General features: G+C 56.0%; 7 protein-coding genes across 7 annotated transcripts; 4 read left to right on the top strand and 3 right to left on the bottom strand.

Moving 5' to 3' along the window:
• Positions 1-1,632: 1,632 nt before the first annotated feature.
• N657DRAFT_641813 (uncharacterized protein) lies at positions 1,633-2,762 on the bottom strand. Its single transcript, XM_062792219.1, has one exon. It carries the CDS (start codon positions 2,440-2,442, stop codon positions 1,924-1,926), a length of 519 nt encoding a protein of 172 aa, XP_062651545.1. The 5' UTR covers positions 2,443-2,762; the 3' UTR covers positions 1,633-1,923.
• Positions 2,763-10,689: 7,927 nt separating this feature from the next.
• On the top strand, positions 10,690-12,249 carry N657DRAFT_564771 (uncharacterized protein; the record flags this gene model as incomplete). Its single annotated transcript, XM_062788310.1, has 2 exons — positions 10,690-11,789; positions 11,862-12,249. The coding sequence occupies 2 exons, from the start codon at positions 10,690-10,692 to the stop codon at positions 12,247-12,249; spliced, it is 1,488 nt and encodes a 495-aa protein (XP_062651544.1).
• A 2,015-nt stretch (positions 12,250-14,264) lies between these two features.
• Positions 14,265-15,598, top strand: N657DRAFT_564712 (WD domain-containing protein; the record flags this gene model as incomplete). Its single annotated transcript, XM_062788305.1, has 2 exons — positions 14,265-14,325; positions 14,538-15,598. The coding sequence occupies 2 exons, from the start codon at positions 14,265-14,267 to the stop codon at positions 15,596-15,598; spliced, it is 1,122 nt and encodes a 373-aa protein (XP_062651543.1).
• A 259-nt stretch (positions 15,599-15,857) lies between these two features.
• N657DRAFT_564983 (glycosyltransferase family 15 protein) lies at positions 15,858-17,210 on the bottom strand (the record flags this gene model as incomplete). Its single annotated transcript, XM_062788326.1, has 4 exons — positions 15,858-16,014; positions 16,071-16,689; positions 16,738-16,998; positions 17,060-17,210. The coding sequence occupies 4 exons, from the start codon at positions 17,208-17,210 to the stop codon at positions 15,858-15,860; spliced, it is 1,188 nt and encodes a 395-aa protein (XP_062651542.1).
• Positions 17,211-17,662: 452 nt separating this feature from the next.
• Positions 17,663-20,775, top strand: N657DRAFT_612760 (uncharacterized protein). Its single transcript, XM_062790396.1, has 2 exons — positions 17,663-18,068; positions 18,129-20,775. Exons 1-2 carry the CDS (start codon positions 18,000-18,002, stop codon positions 20,751-20,753), a joined length of 2,694 nt encoding a protein of 897 aa, XP_062651541.1. The 5' UTR covers positions 17,663-17,999; the 3' UTR covers positions 20,754-20,775.
• Positions 20,776-21,106: 331 nt separating this feature from the next.
• On the top strand, positions 21,107-22,113 carry N657DRAFT_653907 (DUF572-domain-containing protein; the record flags this gene model as incomplete). The annotated part of the gene is made up of 2 exons (XM_062794459.1): positions 21,107-21,129; positions 21,201-22,113. The coding sequence occupies 2 exons, from the start codon at positions 21,107-21,109 to the stop codon at positions 22,111-22,113; spliced, it is 936 nt and encodes a 311-aa protein (XP_062651540.1).
• A 220-nt stretch (positions 22,114-22,333) lies between these two features.
• Positions 22,334-23,183, bottom strand: N657DRAFT_641802 (uncharacterized protein). The gene has a single exon (XM_062792218.1). It carries the CDS (start codon positions 22,834-22,836, stop codon positions 22,630-22,632), a length of 207 nt encoding a protein of 68 aa, XP_062651539.1. The 5' UTR covers positions 22,837-23,183; the 3' UTR covers positions 22,334-22,629.
• Between the last annotated feature and the right edge of the window lie 1,102 nt (positions 23,184-24,285).

Genomic DNA, 24,285 nt, shown 5'->3' with positions numbered 1-24,285 from the left:
TTGCTGACTGGCCCAAACCTGCCGAAATCACCACTTAACCGAGGCAAAATTCGGTATACGGATAGCCGTAGCAGGCTGCAAGGCCCTAGCTGGTCCAAAGGGCACTTTTTAGGTCACGGTAAGCACATTTCTCTTCGCCTGTCCGTATGCTAATGGTGTATCTTGCAGGCCACGAACATGTGTGGAGATGGTTCACCAGAATTGGTGGAGGGTTATATGATTTCGTGCCTTCCACTCTCAGAGTTGCATAATGACCAGGCACGTTCCTTCCCTCATCACAGCCATTTCGACGTCCCTGTGACCTGACAGCTGCTTGCCCTCTCGACGGCAAGAGCGAACGCCTCTGCAGCGATGGGGATAAGGGAAGCATGACCAACTGAATGTCGCCTTGACACCAGTATCAGTGCCTGTGCCGTAAAGGAGTGATGGTATCCGTATGACATGGCCGGCTGAGGGGTGATGTTTGACGTTTGAGGGTCCTGCAGGAGCAGTAACGCCAACTCCGTTAAGGCATTCATAGGTAGCAGGTGATTCAGGACAGGGAAGGACCTGTGCTCCCCGTCGCATATCCGGCGACAGCACCTGGAGGTGAACTTCCTGAGTGAGCAAACTGCTGACACCGTCACAATCCATCATCACCATGAGCTCATGTACCGTTCTCCTGGGCGGGAGACATACCCGACACCTGTGCGTCTCCGGAAAAACGGGCCTTCGACCCCAGTTGGATTTCAGACCTGGTCCAACCAACAACCTTGGCAGCAGTATCTTCTGGATGCTGATTGGATACTTTTATCCGTACAGCCTTTTGATCGTGCTGCTGATCGGTGGTCCTGAGCACCAGCGGTTTAGTGGGGGGTTAAACAGAGGGAAAAGTCCCTCTCCAAAGAACCTGGTTTTTGCAGCGGCGCTACTGCGGGCGTAGTTGCCCAGAAATTCGCCGATCTACCGAGGACTCGGGCCGCACTCGGCGCCTTTCTCTTCAACACTCACGGTTCGGACTACTGGAGTTCCAGTTTGGGATGCTGACAGGACTCGCGGACCGTTTCTTCCCTCTTCACTGCATTAGCTTGAGTCGATGAAACAATACATCAGGACCCAACAAGCTCCCCGGGCTGCCTTCGTTTTCCTTTTCTACGAATAAGTCCGCGAAGAGCCCGAGGCGGCGTGAACTGGTGCGAAACCATCACCAACTGGGAGGCTGCCGGCCCATAAAGGGTGACGTGGAATTCAAGGAAGTCCTGTGGTCTCGACGCCGGGGCTGGCACAAATGCCGAGTACTCGACCTCGCTAGGACTCTCGCTAACGTTAGTCGCGGGCAAACCTCTCGAGCTCACGGTCCCGAGCCGGCGTCCGGTTCCGACGAGGACATTCAACGGCTCTCACTGCGGGACACAGGCAAACAAATCCTTTGCTGAATGACACCATCCCAGAACATCCAGGCTCTTGAGCTTCTTCCTTCACGTCAATGCCGCCACTTGGTTTGGGCTCAGAAGCATCTGCATTTCACTGACCCCTTCCCAGACGAGACACCGGTGAAGGAACCTCGATGGCAGCTCGTAATTGGACTTCTATTTTCAGCTCGCCCACCTGGGGCACTACGCCGGATGCCACTCCCGGGGACGAGCCGGTGCGGAGCAATGTTGCACAACCTAGGTATCCAGCCGCGAAACCACGGCGGACTTCATGAGGCGATCCCACCTGAATGAACGAACACATGCTGTTCAAATTTGTTTGCCGAGGCAGTCGCGCCATGCATACGCTGCCGAGATTGCATGTGTTGGTATAGAGTAGCACCCAAGCGGCCATATCTCATCCGTCTCCTTCGAGAGCGGCCAACGTCGCAATTGGGTTGTTTTCGAGGCCTTCAAAACCAGTGACGCCACAGTCGTTGCAAAATTGCCCGAGAACAATAGGGAAACCGAGTCAGCAGTCTCTGGAAGTCAGTGTGGTGCAAGTCTTATGTGCATCCTTCTTACATTGCACGTACAAGTAGTACCTGTCCGCTGGTCTGCTAGTGGGACCCCAAATATTGTATGCAAAATTATCCTCTCGACTACTGCTTTTAACGGATGTTCCGGCCAGGTACATTGAGCCATGCCAGAGGCTGGCAACCGACATCTCGTCTCGCCGAACTGGACTACATCGCATGATGATCCAAAGTGTCACGACACCTGCATTTTGAGAGATTCTCACCACAGATAGTATTGGCTCGGCATATCGAGGGGGAGATACGGGCTGGATCTGAATTCCTTGGCTTTTAAGGTTCGCGGAGGGCAAGCTCTGCCGCACTCCCCAGACCCGGGCGTGGCTCAGTTCCTTTATTAGAAGCCGGAAGGGATGATAATGCCCGGGCGAGACTGCAGGGCTGTCTTCGGTGATGCCTGTTGAAGTGGTGCTCAATTCATCTCGACTAGCGGCAATCCTGCAGGATCCTCGGTTCATCCATATTATGAAGCTTTCCAGGAACTGTACCCGCAATTACGCCGGTATTGGCCATGCATTCATTGTCAGAACCAAGAGTGCAGATGTCCGGACAATTGGGGATTCATCTCCAGACGATGCTTCCCCCCGCTCCGTCCAAGGCAGTGGACAGGCTTGCGCTAACGCCACAAAACGCACAACGCCGGGTGCCATGCACGTACGGAACGAAGGCTAGATAATGCCGGCAGGACTTCGATGACCCTGGAAGATTCGAGATTCAAAAACGGTGGAAAGACAGGGTGCAGGGGCTGGGAGGCCGCGAAGTTGGTGTTGTACGGAGTACGACAAGGGAGCGAAAGATCGTTAATGCGCTAAGCCATGCCTCCCTTTTCACGGAACGGAATGCCGAGTGCAGTGCATGATGCGGCGCAGTCAACCCAATGAAATGGATGCCGAGGCGAGAATTGGGACCTTTTTCATGTCGGAGCCGACCAGGGCAACCTCTGTTCCTTGTGATCAGGCTAATTGCCGCGTTCCATATTGCCGGCCAAGCATCGGGAACGGCTGACAGATGCGCCAACCACTGCAGATTGTTCCATCCCAAGAAGCAACAAAATCGAATACGCAAAGACACGGGGGCCTTTCTTCAATTCTCGGAATTGGAGAAACCAAAAGCCTCTCCGCCAAGGCTCCCAACCCGCACGCCAGTGAGACGTCCCTTCTATTAGCTTATTCCGGGGAACTGAACAAATCTCGAGTTCGGCGATTTTTCCGCTCAACGTTGATTGGACATATCGCGAGGTCTCCCACGTTGACCGGGACACGGGCCACATCACACAGATTGCCGTCTCATGCCCGCCCCCAAAAATAGCTGACGCCTATGGACATATCGAGTTAGCTGCCGTTTGGACACGATACGCCGGTGTGGCTTGTTGGGATCGTCGGTTCCCGACGACCGCGAAAGCCATCACGGCAGTCTTGGGCGAAATTGGTTCGTGGGTGTTGGAAGGTTTTGACATGACCCAGACAACGGTTGCCTGCATCGACTTGGGGTTCCGTGACCGTCTTATTCGTCAACGACACGACCTCGATTGATCAACATACCAAACACACGGCATTTGCGGCGGCGACCTCCCATTGCATTTCCGCATGTTGACACACTCTTCCCCTGCTCCAGGCTGACAGGTCTAGTACTTGTAAAAGAAACAATGCGGAATCCTCCCCGGAGCGGAGGACCGGCCTTGCAATTGTCCGTCCACACATAATCTCTTCGCCGGCTCATCCATGGTGGAAACCATAATGGGCGCGTCTTGTCCTTTACGGCAATCATTGAAAACCGGCTGGGGGACCTTGCCGAAGCCAGCTGCGATGGCGCCGCGCCGGCACATAGGCTGATGTCGACTTGACAGTTTCCGGGACCTCATCGGTCAATACCCGGCCAAACGTGGCCACTCCATCCTGTTGCTGGTGGGGCCAGGAAGGGTTGTCGTTCATCTCTCGTGCCCAGATCCACTCCGGGTTCCTGGGGCCGTCGGCAGTCGAGTGAGGGGGTTAACAGTTGGTGGACCATCCCCGGCAGACTGAGCGACTTGCGCCAAGCTGTCCACTAACGTTATCCATACCCTGCTCGGCCACCTACCCTGCTCGGCCAGCCTCATCTCGCCAAAATCGCCCCCAATTTTATCAATCAGCACATTTCCCGCAAAGGAACACAGCTTCCTCGGCTCTCTCCCAAACACTATTCTTCAACTCCCTAGGACATCACGATCACGATTCCCGACGAGAGAGACGCTCGCGAGCCGCGATCGTTCCGCCAGAGCGACAACTGACATTTGGACCTCGAAACCCATCATATTTTAGTGGGTAAGAGCACTATAATATAGGGGGTTGAAGGGAGGATACTCCTTTAAGGCAGATAGGGTGTTGGGGGATGGTAATGATGGGAATAATCGGTTGTCGCTGAATTGATGTAGTTTCGAATGTGAGAGATTTGGTGCTTCCTACACATAAATTAGATTGAGGAATTGTCGTGCTGTTTAATGTGTTGTTACTTGTGAATTCAGTGGCCGAACAGAGTATGGGGGACGTTATCGCATTGCCCGAAGTCTTGTGTACAGCCTAGTGCCTGCAGCACTAAACACTGAAGAAGACAGCGAATAGTGGCTAATACCGGGCCAGCGTCCCAACAACATGGTTTCAGGAGACAAGCGGCGATCTTAACACACTTCCCTGTTCATTAGTTCCATCAAAGATCGTTCGATGTTGACTGCCAGTAAATTCTTGGAAGAGCGGACGTCATACGCACCACAAGAACGAGCATCTGACGACAATGCGACGCCAACGGCGGAGGGTTGCAACAATACCCATCTCGGCAATGCGAAGGATTCACGCACGTGGAGTTTCGCTACCTTGCTCCCAGTCGGGGCTGGCGCCGTCCCAAGGCCGTGTCCACTGTAACGCTACATACTACACTAGTATTTCCATACCAGGCCGAACTTCCGGATCTGACGGGGGATCTTCGGGATCTAGAACCCTACTATAGGCCGTCTGCCAGATCTTGTTGACGATCCGGCTGGTTATCTGCGCAGTATTTACTTGTTCATCAAGAAAAGAGGACGTGGTGTAGATTGTCCACCAGGCACTAGAGTTGTATCGAAATGCCTGCCGTATGTAATATCTCCTGCTTGGGTAAATACCCCTGAACTGCCCGATGACTGAAAGGGTACAGCTTATTACATGCGTGCTACCCTCCCGGCAGTTCGCCTTGCGCTTGTCTCCACCATCTTACCCTTGGACAAAGTTTCTCACCTCGCCCCGGAGCGCCGGCCGGTGGGAAGAAGCCAACAAAAAAGAACCCTGTAGCCCCATTGTCGATGAAATCCACAGTAACCCGGCCAAGCCGCGAGTATCCATCATCATCCGCACCACTAAGAGCAGTGGAAGCAGAAGACACACGTTCACTGCAGACACACAGCTCCATTTCTTGCTACGTTGCGGAGGGAAGCCAGATAACACGCGTATCGCACAGTGTACACAGTAGGTCATAGAGTTGACATCCCCTCTCGCGTGCCTGCGGTATCCGTAGTGGTTGCATAGTCATCGTGTCCACGGCTCAACAGCACTCACTCTTCATTGGTGATGTAGGCCAGATCTTGGTTCCGTCTTGAGGCTTCCGCCCCAACCACAGCACACCATCACAGATTGTGGGTGCATCTGTGAGGCACCAACAGATCAGCTTTCTCACAGTCAGCTGCACCAATCTGGCCAACGTCTCCGGCAGATGTAACCCCCTTCTCGTATGAAATCCACGCAGTACTGTATATTTACACCACCGAAGGTAGGATTGCAGGATCGATTGCCGGTGCTCGCTGTGGTTTTGCTGTAGAATTCGATATGGAAATGGGAGGCGACGCTAGACAATACGACGAGGAACCAACAGGTTCCAATGCAGAGATCCCATAAGGAAAAGCCTGAAGGATTGGCATCCATCCATACGACTCTGCGAAACCGGGTTCGCTCACTCACTCGCCCTCGCTTCGATCATTCGGCCAGTGGCCGAGGTCACTGTAGAGATATGACCATCCACCTCAAACTAACGTAAACTCTCTCATACTGGGCGCCTCTCTTGCTGGTCGTTTGTGTTTGGTGCACGACCCAGACGGGGATTGTTGATATCCTCTCTGTTAGGGCTCGATCGAGTCCCGTGAAGGAATCCTCCGACCTCAAGTTCCACCAAAGATGGTCACGACCGTTGTGGCGTCCAATCACGGCGGCCATTGCGAAGAGATAGCGAAACACGAGCAGCTGACCGTCTGGGAAACCCGCCCGAGACACGGGCAAGCATGTGCAGTGAAACCAGACGGGAGTCCCCGAAGTGATACATACAGCTTTGTTTTTTTCGTCTGCTTTCACGCCAAAGAGGGGGTATGATAGGCTTTCTGTGAGCACTGGTTGGGCATCCGATTTACGACCATGAGAGAAGACAATGATTACCTATTGCCCAAACGGGTTACGGAGGACGGTGGGCTTCCGCCACGCAACATCTCCTTCCGCTGCTTGAACTGTTTCCTGCATCCCATCGGTTGTTGGGGCGCTGGGTAGTTGTATCGGTAGGCGCAATAAGGTCCTTAGCGGTCAGGCAACCGGGAGGGTGTTGGACACTGAAGCTGGGAACAGTCCGAATCAGGAAATCAAATTTGCGCAGGCTTGGTGAGCAAAAATGTCAAACGACTCTGGAGCTCCGGGGGTCCTTGATGCTCCCAGAAAGTCCAGAGAGCGCCATGCAGCGGACCACTTTGGGGCATAACGTATGCGGGCCACAAGTCCCTTCTTCCCCTGCGTCAGCGGGGAGAGCCAGCGAGGGGTTTCTCCAAAACATACGACGGTTATCATCGCTTGATTGGCGAACCATGGTTGTTGGCCTTCAGCATGAGGTATGTTCAACAGTTGACCACACGGCCGTCGCACCTCGGGCCGACAACCGCGGGTGGCGACTTGGGCAAGCGACCCGGAAGATCTGCATCGTAGGCCGGCGCCCTGGCGCGGTTGAACCCGTGTCTGGCGCTGTTGGTTGTGCCGTGTATGCGAGGTAAATTCACATCCAGGCAATATATTGGATGGTTCCAGCAAAGCGCGGCTGGCAAGCCGGTTCCTGAGAAGCGACTTGCAGGTTGTTGAGCTGAAAGGGAATCGAGCGCCCCTCTCTTGTGATTTCGGATGGTTGCCGCAAGGCAACCCCGAGCCCAAAATGACAGCAAAGCAATAATGGGGCGCACCCGCTGTGTTGGCTCGAGAAGATGGGGTAAGTGGTGGAGTAGAAGCTGCCGGCGGCTGTGGTTTGATCCTCTCCACTGCGCCCACTGTCGGTCTGCCAGTTTGACCTCATCAGCACCGTCCGGCAGTGGGCGGGCACGGGGTAGAAGAGTCTCCAGTTCTTGAACTGCCGCCGCGTTCCCACGTGTCGCACTCGGATCTTGCTCTACCTCGTCTGATGAAGCAAAGCTCAGCTCAGCTCCTCCCTGCAGCTCGCGTCTTGGCGGATGCGGAACTGCTTGGCGACGGAAATGGCTGATCGGCAATGGCAATATCAGCCGGATGATGATGCTGTACTGTGTATGTAATGCCCAGTCGAGCCAGTTAGCCGAGTTGGTGGCGTTCGCTGGAGGCGAGATGCGACTGGCGAAACGAGGAGGTGTTTGGCGGAGGCAGAATCTACCCGCGGGCTCCGGCGGCGCAAGCTCATGGCAAGGCAGTCATCTCAGGCTCCACGCGTCATGATGCGACAGGGTGACCTGGGGCTCTGCGGGTGAGTGGTGGAAAAACTGAGTGGTTTTGTTTGAGGGAAGAAAGAGGAACTTCTGGCAGTGTTCGCTCCTTTCTTCATCAAACCATACGGTCTGAGCGCCTTCGAGATCCACCCCCTTCCCACTTCTCCGATGCACGAGCCATATGCATCTCGGCATTGGGTGTTGTGAATTGTGGATAGTTGACGTTACCTTACACGCTGCACAGCTGGCGGGAAAGGAAACTGCACAAACCGGTGGGTGCGCGGCTGGCTGCGCATCCAACTGTTCCACACCGGCAGATCCAGGGAGTTGGGAGGAGCTAGAGATGAGATGCCGGCCCAATGTCCTATTTTAGCCTTGGTTATCTTTTAATCTACGGATAGGTCTTGTGTCCTTGCAAGGTTTTGGACTCATCAACCCTGCTGTGATCTGTTTGAACTTGTCGGACTGGATCGCTGCGCCGCCAAGCAGTCGGCGTCGTTATATGACAGGAGTCGACGAGATGCGGTGTTTAGAATGCACTGGAGAAAGTGAATTGTGCATGCTGTTTGCTTGGGCTGGAATTATAGTCATCGGCATACCTGGTGTTGTCAGTAATGTGTTATTGCCAGCCTCTTCCACGGTGGTTGACAGCGTAGCAGCTAAGGTAGCCGCCGGAGATCTCGGCGCCTGGACTCAAGCCGTGCCATGCAGCCCTGTCAAACTGGAGACCACTGTCTGAGCCAGTTGATGAGACGAGAAGGAGCTCTGGAGGAATCGTTCGATGAGTCGAAGGGTAAAAGACAGGAAGAGGAAGGCGCAAAGCGACCAGCTTTCAGTTCTGAGGTTTTCGAGGTTTCTCCGTAACGTCAAGCGAATTGGGGTCCGGCACGCCGAGCCCTGTATTATACGGAGTACACGTGTAAATTTCCCAGCTCCATCGGCTCCTTGTCTCTCGCTTGTCTTTCCTCCGTGTCCTGCCCATCCTGTCGCTACAGGCAAGGTTTTGAACGTCATCAATCATGGATCGATTTTAGGTTGTGGCGTCCAACATTGCCCCGGTCGTTGCGCACGTACGAGATTCGATCAACAGGCGCCATTGCGTTCTGTGCAGTAGGTACAGCGGGATGGGCTGGGCTGTCTTAATTAATGGCTGGTGCGAGCGAGACGGTGCTGCCTCCGGCGCGGTCGACTCGCTCATGCGGGTGCCACGGGAGCAGGTACCGTCGCTGCAACGGTCACTGCCTGGTCGTTCCTCGTTTGGGCAAGTCACTCGCCTGCCACTATGCAGGCTCGGCAGGCGAAGGACAGCGTTGCACTCGAGCGGTCGCCCTGCGCCGCCTGATCCCAGAGAAGCCCAGGACGGACCACAGAGAATTCCAGAACAAAGAACGGCTGGCAAATGCATTTGCTGCGCGTCTGTCGGGATGGACGTCCACAGCATTGTTGACACGGACAATTGAAATAATACCGAAACTGAGCATCGGCCCCGTATCGCCTGCATCCATAAGGTATCCTCGGCCGCCTTCGCTGCCTGGCATTCAGGACAACCAACCGTATGGCGTCGCAAAGCGGCCCGGTTTCGCCAATGAGGCCGGCGCCATCGACGCCATCACTGGGAATACCCCGACCACAGGACTTTCTTCCCGATCTGGGCGGCGCCATTCATCAATCTTGGCGCCTGTGGTTCCGGGGTTCTTCGCTGGGGCCCCCGTCCCTGCCCCTGACTGGAACTCCCGGCCCATCTCACACAATTCCTTCCAGCCTCTTATCTTCCCGAACCCTCTTTGCCTCGTGGTAGCCATCCATCCATGGACCGCTCGGGGTGTCTCACAATGGCCAAGCCTCGGGGATGCACCCCTGCGGGCTTATCACAGTATGTACTTCGTCGACTCTCACATCTAACCGTCTCCTCTCAGGCCTACCAGGGATGACCATCTCGGTAAAACCGTACGACATGTGGGATGAATACGCTACAAGGCTATGGCCTGCCTTGATATTCCCCACGGCTACCGTACGCCGGTCGGTACACCGTCACAACGAGAGCATTCGCCTGCCCAGGTCGCAGGATCTCTGGGACCCGCTTGGTCAGCCCGCTTTCACTTCCCCTTTCGCTCACCACTGCATGCAGCGTCTGAAGAGCGCAACGCCATGCCGCACTGCCGAAAGGCATGGGTTTGAAGCCACGCTAGTGTACTGTGTAGGATTTCTTGCTGTAGAAAGTCTCCCAGCTCGTCCACCGACGGGGAAAGGCTCTACCGCACCGAAACGGTAGCTGTGGGTGTTCCTCGAGCGAGACTGTCCGTACCCTAGCAGACCAGTACCGCGGGCACAAGCAAGCCAGTCCTTGAACCCATGTCAAGGGGCCTTGCCTACCCATTCGTCATATCCTGCTATTGACTTCTTACCCGGTTAGCAGTCTGTCTTGGTGGTATCCAAAGTCTGGCCGACAGAAGGCTCGGCATTCTCCTCGACCCATACATACCCACCATTGTCACCTCTGATGAACACTCCTGATCCCTTCCTCAACGCCACCCTCGTTGTCTTCCAACTCGTACACACCAGACATAACTCTGCACTGATCCCGACGCGAAGTAACCCGGTCGGTGTCTGTACGTTAGCTGCTGCACCCTGGCAACCCGGGCCCCCTGTCTCCCCCGAGCGCCCTGAGACGACCAACAGATCGCTTGTGCATCTCGCAGGTATTGTTCAATTATCCGGGGATCGAGACTTTTCCCCTACTGGGCCTTGGTCTCAGGCAGGCTTGTCCGAATCATCTGGCCCCGATATCGACTGCGCCGCCTGGGTGCTGCGCACGTTTACCCGGCGAATATCTACTACCAGTCGCCCTCGCCGCCCCAACCACTGCGCCGTCTTAAGTGTGTGCTGCAGCCGAACCTGGATATTTCTCGTTTCCGTGGCCGCTCTGCTGCTGGAGGGCCAACGACACGGACGCACATCCTAAAAACACGCCAGGTCACATCAACAGCCAACATCTCTCTCAATGGGGTTTGCAACGGCCCTCGAATCTCGATTCCGCTCGGCCATCCCAGACACACCACCCGAGGCGCTCACCCCAGACTCGGCCTCCTTTCCCATAAGGCGGACCGAGGAGTCGTGGCACCCGCGCGCTCCTCCATCCCCGCCCATGTCCAACTATGACCCGACTGTCAAGGCAATCGACATGTCATCGTCCGGCAAGGGGTCGGAGGAGACCACAAGCCGCAGGGAATCTGCACCCGAGGACAGTCCACCAGCGCGCCAACAGCTTCCGTCGCTGAGCAGCCTCTTCGGGCCATCGTCTCAAATGCCTCCGCTTCACTCGTCATTCTCGGATCGTCCTGGCCCTTACACGACCTCCTCGGCCTCCTCGCCACTTGACCATCCCTCGAGGCCGACTGTGGGGTCGTCTTCCTACTTCCCCCCATCAATATCCTCTGTATCACAACCGCGGAGTCTATTAGATTCGAGGTTCCAGGACCGACCACAAATTCCATCCCTCTCGCAGGTGTTTCCGGGGCCGCTCTCACCAGTCCCGCGGTTAGATCAAAGGCAGGACGGGCGCCCCGAGTACAGCTCAGGGAGCCAATGGTCAGTACAGCACGAAGCCAGCCGGGAATACTCGTTCGGCAGTCGCAGTCACCAATATTACCAGCCGTCTCTGGATCGGTACCATCCGTCTCATTTGCAAGGCGGGCGGGATGGGAGCAGAGCGGAGTTCCGAGACCCATTGGCGCCGCATACGCCGGGCCAAAACCCACCTTCGACTCCAACCAGCAGTGTTGGCTCGGAAGCTCCTCCGACAAAGGACGGACTCGGACCAAAGATCTGGACGGGGACGCATTTTCTCCCGCGGTTCGTCAGGGCCGCCGAGGTGCCGGGCGAGGGAATGTGCTACTTTTACGACGACGGCAGCCACTGCAAGACGGTCATTGACGGGGAGGCGGTCAACGCGCACTGGGGCGTAACCAAGGCAGGGAAGCCGAGGAAGAGGCTGGCGATTGCCTGCATCACTTGCCGCGAGAAGAAGATTAAGTGCGACCCGGACTATCCGCGGTGCGTGCAGTGCGAGAAGTTTGGTCGGGTCTGCAAGTTCAAGAATGCGTAAGCTGGGCCCCCATGATTCCATTTTTGTGCGACGCTTTCCGTGTGGCCTCATATTCACCATGCTTATAGGCCTCGAGGCGGTCACAACACCTCACCGTCCACTCCGCCCGCCGAACCTGAGGACCTCCGCCGGCTGGGTGCGATATCGATTCCACGACCGACCACGGACCTCACGCGACCCAGTAGCCACTCGAGCGAGTCGGTATCTCCCAGGACGACGCTACGGCCCCTCAGCCCGGACCCGACCCACTCGGGCCCCCGCAAGCAGGCTCGTGTCGGCTACGAGCATTACAGCCCGACAGCCGGGCAGCGGTCGCCGCTGGTGTCGACACCTGTCTCAGCGGGGCCTCCTTTTCATGCCTCGTGGCGGCAGCCGGAAGCGCTACCGAGGATTCATGAGGATGTGCTGCGCGGGGCTTGGCAGACTGATTCGTATGTGTTTCGCGTTGGTCGATGATGATACGAACAAAGCTGACATGTACGCTTTCAGAAGACCTGGTGCTCGTGTTTAGGGATCCGTGGAACTCCAGCACTAGGATGCTTCAGAGTCGAATTTGATTTGCCTCAGCAGCGGGATACGCCAACGTATCAATATGAACCTGGGACAGGTGCGGCGGCGTGGCCTGCCTTGTAGAACCGACGGGAGCTTGTTACCTCTGGCAGAGCAGGAAGCAATTGATGGGTTGGGATTATCAAGCACCTCTTTGCGTGGGTGGCAGGCCTCTGAGAATGCCTGTGTGGAGGTGGAAGGTTTATGGGATGACTGTGGGCCGTTAATTGGGCGGTGACCTCAACTTCCGGAGGCACTCAGCGGCGAAGAGGGGGAGCAGTTCGCGCCAGCAGATGGAGGATACGGATTGGAGGATGGCCACACCTAGGAAATGATGGCCTCTTTTCCAGACTCAGCAACAACGAATCCCACGGCCGAATCGGCCCGCGCCATGACGGAACGGCCGATTACTTACGGATTAATATGCCGTAACGGACGGATTATGGGTCACTCTGACGGTATACACACGTCCCACACACGAACAGCCGGGCGGAGTTTGTCTTCTATATTCGCTTCAGACATTTGTTTTTTTTCTTCCCATTTACTTGTCGTATCTGCTGTATTGTTATGGGTTGGCTGTTTGGTTTGGTTCAGCATCATTGCATTGTGAGTATGGCGTCGGGTTGGCCTTTTTGCTTTACCCTGCGGGTTTCAAAAGGGAGATGGAAAGAAGAATGGGGAAGAGAAGGCGGTCTATTCAAGACTTTTTTGTCCATATTATTTTGTACTCGGCCATCTAACTGGTTTTTTGGGTCTCTGGACCTCATCCATCTTCCTTTCCTATACCCTGTGTTTTGTTTTGATCTCTTGTTGCTTAGGCAGCTTATTGCCTAACGTATTGATAAAGATTATCAAGTCACCTCACCCTCCTTGATTGAGGGACACATACGTCTCTCGACCTGCTCACTCTTTCGGTTCACACTCGGTCGGGCGGAAATGAGCCCGTTCTCTTCGAGTCGAGACCGGTGAGATGACAGACGCAGAAGCAGGTACCGACCGTAAACTCGGCCCGAGTTTCCAGACCGGGAAAGGTGACGCATTTGTGCGCATGCTGCGTGACTGTTGGTTCTGCAGGGTTTGTACTCTGAACTCCTCATGGTGTATGCGATTGGGATTGGATGGTTCTAGGCGCCGGGTCAACCTCATTGCCGGCAGTCTTGCGGCGCGGGTTGGTTCTTCATCTCATGTTCTTTCCCAGTTTCTTTTGTCGTTGTCCGTTGAGAGATACCCTGCGGTGTTGTTTGAATTCCTTGGCGTGAGATGAGGCGGGATTCTAGCGGCCTTCTGGAAAAGCACTGTTTTCTGACAGTTTGGATAGGCGGGAGGATGGGGTTAAGTAGCCGAAATTGACAACACCCGTGTTCCGTTCGTACCGTATTGTAACTTAAATATTTCGCTCCCGTCTCTTATTAGGTACGTTCCAGTTCCGTACCTCTCTGTACCTCTCTCACCTGGTCGGTTGCACAACCAACGACAACAACAGGCCGAAAGATTTCCTGATCCGGGAGCAAAAATAGCGAGTTTTTTTTGGACGTGAAGAAAAACACCAAGCCCGGTCAGCGGCCCGTCAACACGCGCACAATATCTCCAGTCAGCTGCCACTTTTCAGGCGCTTCTCTGGCCCGTTGCATTGGATCAATAGAAACAAACTGCAGGTACTGCAGATTGTCCCTGGCTTCGGCTCTGATTCGGGAAAATCGAGCGTCCTGTGCTTTGCGTGAAGGAAGGAGTGGGAAGTACAGGCGCGTCTACCGCGGCTGTTACTGGTCAGGAAGCCGCTCGGAGCGTTGTGGTGGTCAGTCGACAGCTTACACGTCGCTAGTCAGACCAGAAGCTCGCAGGTTAGGGGCTCAAGGATGGAGAGCTGTCTGCCGAGTCCTTGCCCATGACACGGATAATAAGAATTTGAACGAGTCGTGAATATGACACAGCGTACGGCGCCGTTCCCAACACGACCGGTGGCCCAGCTACTCGGGTCAAATGGTAGGTTCTCTTCGGCCGGTTGGATGCCTTGCTTTGATGCCTTCTATTTACCGCCTCTTATATGATCCAACATCCTGTCCCAATGGAACCTGACTTCCAACTTCAGACAGAGCCCCTCAGTCTAAGCCATCATGTTCACACCGCCGTCAACCCATCCCACTCCCCTCTCCATCACTATCCAACCGAGTAACAACCAGGCTAACCATCGCCAGGCCCCGTCCACGCCCTCGCCTACTCTGCCTCCCCCGGCACGTACATCTTAACGGGCTCCTCCGACCGCTGCATCAGGCTGTACAATCCCTCCTCCACGACCCCGTCGTCCAAGAACAGCACTATCACCACCCCCGCGACAACCAACCCCCCAAAGACGCCACCCCTCCCCGCAGGCAAGCTCATCCAAACCTATGCCTCGCACGCCTACGAAGTCCTCTCCCTTTCCATCTGCCAGTCCAACGCGCACTTCTGCTCCGCGGGGGGCGACCGCGCCGTCCTCCTCTGGGACGTCTCGACAGCCCAGACCGTGCGGCGCTTCGGCTCCTCCTCCACCTCGCACTCCCACACGGGGCGCATCAACGCCGTGACGTTTGCGGGGGCCGACGACAGCCTGATTATCTCGGGCGGGGTGGACTGCACCGTGCGGGTGTGGGATGTCCGGAGCAACAACCCGCGTCCCGTGCAGGTTCTCCACGACGCCAAGGACGCCGTGACGGCATTGGCCGTCGGGGACGGCGAGATTGTGGCCGGGAGTGTCGACGGCAGGGTCAGGGGATATGATATCCGCACGGGCCGCTGTGTGGTGGATGTGTTCCCCGCGAGCGTGACGAGTGTTTGCGTGGCGAGGGATGCGCGGACGGTGTTGGTGGGCTCGCTGGATAGTCGACTACGGTTGATGGATCGGAGGGATGGGGCGTGTTTGAGGACTTTTGTGGCGGGCGGATGGAGGAACGAGGAGTTGAGGGTGCAGAGTGTCTTTGGCGGCGGGGAGAGGTTCGTTGTGGTCGGGGACGAGATGACCGGCCAGGACATAAAAGGGGGGGATGGGAGCGAGGGACGGGTGTGGGCGTGGGATGTGTTGACGGGTAAGTTGGTTGCGACGCTGCCTGTTCCGTGGGGCCATGGGAACGAGGCCAGAAAAAAGGTTATTGGCAGGGATGGGAAGGAGAAGGAACGGAAGAACGTGGTGAGCTGCATTGCGTGGAAGGAAGGGGGGTTCGGGAACCAGTTCTGCGTTGGCGGGACGTCGGGAGTAGTCACGGTGTTTGGCGAGGGTTGAAAAAGGCGAGATATACCTCCGCACCATAAGAGATCGATATCCTGACTTGCCGCCACCGCCGGACACTGGCATTATCCGTCTAAAACCCAGCCATAACCCACCCACCACCCCGAGCCATTATTCTAAGGGCATCAAAGTGAAAAAAGAATACATCCTGCGCCTGACACCTTCGTCCTCCCCTATACTGTAATCCGAAACCCCGCCGTTCACGTACAAGTATACAAATTGGAACCTGGTCTCATTCTCCAAGACGGCTAATTCAGCCCATGCCTACATACTTGAACCAGTTGGGCCGGCAATCTTCCTTGTTCAGCCAGGCCTCGCCGTCGGTGAAGCGGCCCGTCACGCAGCCCTTGCACTTGGGCGAGTTGGGGCAGTTGAAGAAGGGAATGTGCTGGTAGCCGATGTCACGGAACCTGGGGTCGGTTAGACGCTACTTGCGATATGTCTTGGTGCAGTCAGGGAAACCCACCAATGAATGCGGTTCTTGTCCTCAAACAGCCCAAGAGCGATGCTGTGGACAGGAGCGTCGCCCCAACGCTCATAGAAGAAGCCACCGGCCCGGTCGAGGTGGTTAAAGTAGTCCTCGTAGGCCTTGCTCCGCCAGAAGCTCATGTCGGCAATCTCAAAGTTGCTCCAGAAGTGGCAAGTTGAGTAGCCGTTGGCCTTTTCGTAGTGGCCCGGACGGCGCGTCTTGTCCGTCAACCAGTTCATGGCGTTGTTTTCATGCACGTACTCGGGATGCTCGGTGATGAACTTGTGCGTCTCGGGCCACAGCGTGGGAATCGACTCGGGCGAGTCGTAGAGATTGATGGTGAAGCCGTACGTCTTGTTGTTGTCCTGCATGTAGCGGAAGACGTCGTAGTCGACGTCGCAGAAGAAATGCACCTTCGGCTCGACGCGCCAGTAGTACTGCATGTTCGCCAGGGCCGGGTGCTTGTAGAACATGCCGCTGTTCCAGCGGCACATCTGGTGGTACGACACTTTGTCGGCATACTGCACGTTCTTTTCCTTGAGGATTTGGGTTGACTCGCGGAACAGGTCGTCGTTGATCCACGACGGCACCTCCCAGTGCTCCTTGGGAATCACCTCTGCGTCCGTCAGCCCCGTATCATGCTACGTTCTCCAAGACGTCGTACCATATCTGCACTCAGCCTTGGTCTCGGCCTGCGTCTTCTTCTTGAACTCGTCGGAGAAGGGTACATCGTTGAAGAAGGTCCAAGGGTAGTTGAATTTTTTGTTCCATGTCCTTTCAAGGTCGCGCATCGCCTGGAGCATGCCGTCCAGCTCCTCGTTCCTCACAAGCGCGAGGAGTGTGGCATTGATGCGCGCGGTGCCAGCGGGACCCGGCGCATATTCTCCGGATGCGTATGTTAGGATGCCCTCGGGTTCGCCCGTAGCTGGATCATGTCAGCCGGTGATGGCGGGGATGGAAGATGAGCTCTGGTCCCGGATGCTTACGATCTAGATTTGGGTCGCTCTCGGTTGATGATAGTTTGGTCTTGACCGCGCCCATCGGCGATGCGGTCGGTTGGAAGAGCTGCCATATGAAGAAGCACCACATGACAACAGCCGCCAGCCCCAGCGCCCTCACAGGGCGAGCAATCGCCATGTTCAAGATCGACGCCAGAGGAAACTGTGGCCGGGAGGGGGGTCCGCTAACTCGATGGTTCGTTCGTTCGTTCGGTTAGATATTTCAGCGCAATGGGCTAGGTCCAACGCGCCCTACTCGAGTTGCAGCATTTATCGATGAGCCGCCGTGACTCGGGTGTTTCGGGCTGCGATCGTCAATTGGTATCTTCGTCAGCTTTGCGCGTCGTTCTTCCTGTATGCGCGTGTTGGTTCCCCAACGATTAAAACTGGGGCAGCGGCACCCATGCAGGGCCAAATTTTCGAAAAGGGGTGCTGCAACACTGCAACAGTTTCGGCGTTGGATATCATCGGGTATGCCAAGCCTGCCAAGCAGTTGCTGGTCAATGCGTCCCGCCTGTCCCAGGCCGCTGGGGCCTGGACTTTCTGGGGCGTTTTGGGGGCTGCAGTTAACTACAGTACGTTCAGTCACAACACGGAAGAAGGAGCACGACATTGGTGGCTATGCCCGCAACAGCTTTCAAGACCACGAAACTGTTACCTTGAACAAATGATATTTATCTCATTGGCCATATAGTCCTCTTTGCCGAGTCCAGGAGCGTCTTCTTTCCGTTCCAACCGTCCTGTCCCCGATTTTCCAGTCATTCTCACAAGACCTCAGACCATCAAGCGCGTCAAGCGCGGTTGCCACTGTGCTTTGCGGGGTCCAATCTGGCTCCTTCCCTTATCATTGTTTACACAAAGTCAAACTTGGAAGTTGACTTACTAAGGTAGTCTCCAGCAGAATGCTCAGGTCGGCAGCCTTGGCAGAATGGCACATACAGCGCAATTGGGAACGTTGACCGATGAACTGATTGCAGCACTCAACCTCATCCCACAGGTGCCATCCCCCTTCTATCCCGCTCACTTCGCGTCCCTGGCCTTGGCTAATGCGGCCCAGACACTACACAGTAGGCGAAATGCTTGCCGTGACTTTGCCTTGCGAAGCCTGCGGGCTCACAGTTTCACTCGGACCAACCAGTTTGAGGTCGAAGATCGGTTGAACGGGCTGGAGGAGCGCTTCTATGTTGCCGGCCGAGATGCCCTCGCCGGCGCTCTGCGCAAACGGCGAGACGCCCTCGAACCACACCGAAACCAGTTCACGCCCGAGGTTTTGCATTTGCTCCTTGAGCTCGCCGATCAGCCGGTGCAGAAGGCCAAGCTCACCGCCTTGAATGCCCTTGTTGAGCCTGACGAGGTGTACACCTCACCTCCGTTGACCTGGCGGGACATTGCGAGGGAGGATGGTTGGAAACAGGAACGCGACATTTGGCGATTCATCGACTATGCCCCGGGGTCTAGCGATGAGGAGGAACTGGATGTCGAATCCGAGGCATCCCTCGAGTCTCTCACGATCCGATCTTCAACCGACGACGAACACCAGCGCACTGCTCAGGAACTGGCCGTCAAAGCGCAAGGAGACGATGTATTGAATCAGGTCCAAGATGCCCAGTCGTGGAGATGTGTAGCCGCGACGGATGCGGACGCAAGGTCCAAGAAGATCCCCATCACGTCAACTCAGTTGCTAAGGGAGGTTCTCTTCATGCTCGCCGGCCTCGAGACCAGCCTCTTCGACTCTGCATGCAATCCCATTACCAGATTCCAGCTGCAAAGCGTCTCATGGGACTCGTACAAGGCACTGGTAACCTCGTTCGCTGAGTGTGGCCGGAAACTGTTACCGCTGCGTGCAGCAGTCAAAAGGGAGCAGCAGTCGCCTCTTTTGCAGGTATTCCAGGACTGTCTTCAGAAGGCTTTGCACTCATTCGACCTGGACCTATCTTACATTCAATCCCGCCTTGTGACCATAAAAGAGGACGTCGTTATCAGCCTCGTCGGAGTTCTCGAGGAGCTAGGCCCAAAACTGGCGCCACTGTATGCTCTGGCGGATATTGTGCGCCAGCTTCATGAGGAGCGGAATCCCCATGCCTTCCGGTATCTCGAGCTTTTATTCGACGCCGTCGGGATGGCTCAGCTGCAAGGCGCCCGAGCTACCTATCAGCTGCTGGGCACCATCTTCTTCGACTGCTTTCAGGTCTATCTGAAGCCCATCCGACTGTGGATGGAAGAAGGCAAGCTCTTGCCTGGCGACCGGACCTTCTTCGTCTCGGAATCGCCAACGAGGCCTCCATTACCTCAGATTTGGACGAGCCAGTTCAATCTGCTGCGCACCCCTGAGGGCAATCTCCATGCGCCTCGGTTCCTCGACCCTGCCATTCAACGCATTTTCACGACTGGTAAGAGCATCGTCGTTCTTAAGCACATGAAGCAGCACGAGTCGACCAAGAAATACAGAGCCAGCGCCGAACCCAAGATAAATTTCGCTACGGTCTGTCCCGATCATGCCGAGTTTGCACCTTTCAGCGAGTTGTTCGGCGCAGCGTTTCAGGCATGGATTCAGAGCAAGCATCACACCGCAGCTGCCACGCTTCGTGAGATGCTCTTGAGCTCATACGGCCTGTCTCAGAGCCTAGACGCGCTGCAGCACCTCTACCTAATGTCGGACGGCGCAAGGTCGGATGTCTTTGCCTCGTCCATCTTCCAGAACCTGGACAACCTCAGCAGCAGCTGGAGAGACCGCTTCACCCTGACCGAGCTCGTCCAGGAGGCCTACTCGGCGTGCGTAGACACCTACCGTCTCTCAGCCGAAGTCGCATCGCGAGACCTTGCGCAACAGCACAGCGCAGCCACTATCCGGAGCTCGGTCCGTCTCGGCCTGCCCGCCATCCGACTCACCTACCGCCTCAGCTGGCCGGTGCAGATTGTCATCCCCGATGAGGCAATCCAAGGCTACCAAACCCTCTTCACCTTCCAGCTGCAGACCCGCCGAGCCCTATACGTCCTCAAACGCCCCTTCCTGAATAACCCCCACTACAGCGGGACCGACATGGCGCGATACTGCCTTGTGCGCACCAAGCTCCTCTGGTTCTGCAACACGGTCGCGACCTACCTGGCCACGCTCGTCCTGGCGCCCAATGCCGCCCGGCTCAGGGAGGAGCTGTGTTGGGCAGCAGATGTCGACGACATGGTGGCCGCGCACGCAAGCTTTGTGTCGCGCGCCGTCGCCGAGTCGTGCCAGGGGGCCAAGCTAAGGCCCATTCGCGAGTGTGTGCTCGATGTGTTTGACCTGGCGATCCGGCTTGAGGATGCGCGGCGGGATGAGTGGGGGAGGCGGAGGGGCCAGGAGAGGGAGGTGGACAGGTTGGAGGCTATTGTAGCTTCTCCTTATAAGAGGTCGCCTCTTGCGAAGGGGAGGGAGGGGGTCAAGAGGAGGAGGGTGGTGGTCGATGAGGATGAGGAAGATGAGGTGGTGGGATTGGATGGCGAGGGAATGGGTAAGAATGCAAGGGTGAGGGATGAAGGTAAGCCGTTCGCGGTGATTCTGAGAGAGCTGCATGGCGACTTTGAGAGGCATGTGCGGTTTGCCGTAGGCGGACTGAGGGGTGTGGCACGGGTGAGTAGGGAGGAGGCGGCTGCGAAGTGGGATTTGTTGGCTGAGATGCTGGAAGTTGGGATTAAGGAGCTATGAATATCTTAGATCGGTATCTGCTATCCGTCTCAAGGCAATTGCTTCATGTGGCTCCTGACATGCGTGATGTTGCTCAGAGCCTTATTAAGACGCTCGATGTGCTAGCTTAACCCTAACCCCAGTACCCCTTGCTGGGGTATTATGTACCTCTTTTGCGATCAGGTGGCGTTGCGCTCTCAACCACTAGAGCTGCCACTCCGATTCCACATGCGTTTCCCAATTACATTTCAACCTACACCTCAACAACGACCCTCTCGCCGACTCAGAGCTTGACTGTATCATCGCGAAGAAATCGCAACCGATACTGCGCCATCAACAACCTTAATCCCTTCCAATAACACCTGATCGCCGCCATGTCAGAACGCAAAGTCCTCACGTACGTCCTCCTTTCCCTCCCCATCGCCTCCGTCTCTCCCCCCGGAATACTAATGATTTATCTCTGTCTAGGAAATACTACCCCCCAGACTTCGACCCCTCCCTCGTAGGCCGCGCCCGCAAGCCCAAAGGCGCGGCCGCGGCGGGGCCCAAAGTCCAGACCGTCCGCCTCATGGCGCCCTTCTCGCTGCGCTGCGTCTCCTGCGGCGAGTACATGTACCGCGGGCGCAAGTTCAACGCGCGCAAGGAGACGCCCCAGGGCGAGAAGTACTTGGGCATTCAGCTCTACAGGTTCTACATACGCTGCACGCGGTGCTCCGCCGAGATTGTGTTTCGAACGGATCCCAAAAACCAGGATTACGTGGTGGAGAAGGGGGCGAAGAGGAACACGGACCCGTGGAAGAGGGGGTTGGAGAATGGTGTGGAGGAAGGCGAGACGGATGAGCAGCGGCTGGATCGGTTGGAGAGGGAGATGGCGGAGGCCGAGGGCGAGGAGGAGCGGAATGCGATGGCCGAGTTGGAGGCCAAGACGGAGGATGCCAAGAGGGAGATGGCGGTTGCGGATGCGTTGGATGAGATACGGAGCCGGAATGCCAGGTTGGAGATGGCGCGGAAAGAAGGGGGGGATCTGCTGGGGGCTGGGCTTGCGGTGGTCAGTCCTGAAGAGGAGGAGAGGAGGAGACAGGAGGAGGAGGATGCCGAAGCGGCGAGGAAGGCGTTTGCGTTTTCAAGGAGGCAGGACATGCTGGAGGAGGTGGTGGAGGAGGATGAGGAGGGTGAGAGGGCTGTGATAGCGTTGAATGGCGATGGCATCGGTTCCGAGTCCGGGCCAAAATCTGCGCCAGCGTCCAATTCTGATTCAAAACCCTCCCCAGCTGCGAGTACTCCGGATATAGTACCACCCCCGAGTTTCAAGCGACAGGTCAAGAAGAAAAAGGACCATGCGGCGCTGCTTGGCATCAAGAAGAAACAACCGCTGGTGTAACAGCGTTCGGATCCGGATCGGCAAGTAACTTTCAACGATCAATCGATACGAGATGGCAGTTTCCGCTTACGTAGTGAGTTTGCTCTTGGCCCATATTGGGCGCCAGGGACCAGTGCTTATACAGATATAGATCTTCAAAAGGCATCGCACACGTGGACTGCAATGGTTTTGAAGATCAAGCGCATTTCGGACGCGGCCCAAACTAGGTTGTTGTCACCTATTGCCTGTTTCCTGTCCTGCCTTTCCCTCTAACGCCATGCTCGCATAGCCACCGAAACATCACGTGGACTGAAAATGAAAGTCGGCTAAACCAAACCAGTGCGCTCGCCCATATACGGTGTATGTACATTAGGTGTCATGTGTATCATCACCTTCCATCATCGTGTACTTCAGGATCTCGTCATTCCAAGACCGAATTCATTCCAGTTGAGTTTCCCTTTTGTCTATCCTCCGGAAGTGGCTGAACCATGCCAAATGCGGGCCCAACCGTGGATGCTGTCGTCGACGTCGCCGGTCTCATGTCCGATAGCGGTATTGCTTGTCGTCTTGATTTCGGTTGGAGACGCCTCCCGGAAGCCTCGTCGGTGAAGATGAGGACTGGCTGATTTGATTACTACTCCGCGGTGATTGAGACGAGATGGACTCCATCTGCCGCTTAGTGTGTTGATGCATGAAGCGGGCATAAGCACCGAGGTCGGTTGGTGGAGGAGGAGAGACCGACATTGAGGACGAAGCTTGACTTGCCGGCATGGCGTCGAGCGTGTGCAAGGATGTATGTGTGCGAAGCTGCAACTGCAGTGGATGACAAGACGAAAATCCGAAAACCTGATTGACGGCTTGCGGTAGGGATGGACGAACAAAACCGAATAGACAATGGAATCTTGTGACTTTGAATTCCTTAGCTAATAAGCGCGGAGCAGAAAACGGTTGCAGATGATGAGAGTGGGCTGGGACTTGGGATTATATAACGGTGAGTCTAAGGGGTTTGGGCTGATCTCATAAAGGCGAAGCATTTGTGTGGATGTCTGTCATCACCCCACCCCGGGGGCGGAAATGGGTTCGAGGGTAACGGGCGGGTCAAGAGCGCAGGGAAGGATCCCCTTCCCTTTCTGTGAGGTTATGCTGCCGTCACCGTGAGATCTGCGGCCAGAGACCGATCCCATAGGGGTACGACGGCGAGACCCCGTCGACGACGGTAACATTCAGCTGCAGGCTCCCCTTTCCATGGCAGGTCGGCGAACGTGTACCGTCCGAGCAGGGGACCTCTATGTCTAAGGGGCTGCAGCTGTATGTAGATCTCTAAACGCCCGCGTCACAATCAAGGGACTGGCGCTGTCGGCGGTTGCCCTGCAAGATGCCCTGTCTGGTTCTTTGCTGGGGACACGGCCGGTAGGGCATTCTCATACCTACGCTTACCGGTGTTGGTTGGGTGGCACAACGCTTGGTGCGGCTCGTCCATCACATCATATGTCATTTTAACGGACAGGTGGTTGAGGCCGTATATAGCAAGAGACCCTGCTGATCGTGGAGTAACAGCACGCCGAACGCCACCGTAGTATGTCTCCCAAACACGTCCGTTCTCATCCTCTTTCGTCATTGAACGTCCAGGCCCAAGAAACGGAGGCGAACAGCGGCGACGGTGAGCCCGCCGAAGACAAACTGAGGAAACATGCTTTGTGGGAGTACACGGCTCCCCCCGATCCCCCACATTGGACATGTTGGGGTCCTGACGTGTGGCGAGGGTGACGGCATGCGGACATGATCCAAGTCGAGACTCTCTCTTTCTGAATGCACTCGTTACGGCGCCATCAAACCTTATTTTTGGGGAGAATTCTATCCATGACGTCAGTGGCCGAACAATGAAATTGCCACCGTAGAACGCTTATTGAAAGTCCTGCCACTTGGCAGGTAGGAAAAGAGGGTGTCAAGATTCAAAATGAGAGAAATTGGAGAAGACGACAGATGAGGATTGTGAGACTCCAAACGGGGTTGGCTGTCGTGCCGTCACTGATAGAGAAGCTACCCGGCTGCCTTGCGCCGCTCGCACTTCAAGTCTCGTTCCTTTGCGTGTTCGGTGAACTGTGTTTTGTCGACTCGGGACATTTGTTGTCGATGTCATCGGGAAGGAGTGTCGTTGCGCTTGGTGCTACCAGTGAAATGAACATGTGACGT

This window comes from Parathielavia appendiculata (assembly GCF_033297405.1).
Source record: "Parathielavia appendiculata strain CBS 731.68 unplaced genomic scaffold N657scaffold_2, whole genome shotgun sequence".
NCBI classification, from domain to species: Eukaryota; Fungi; Ascomycota; class Sordariomycetes; order Sordariales; family Chaetomiaceae; genus Parathielavia; species Parathielavia appendiculata.
This window is presented reverse-complemented; position numbering and strand designations above follow the sequence as displayed.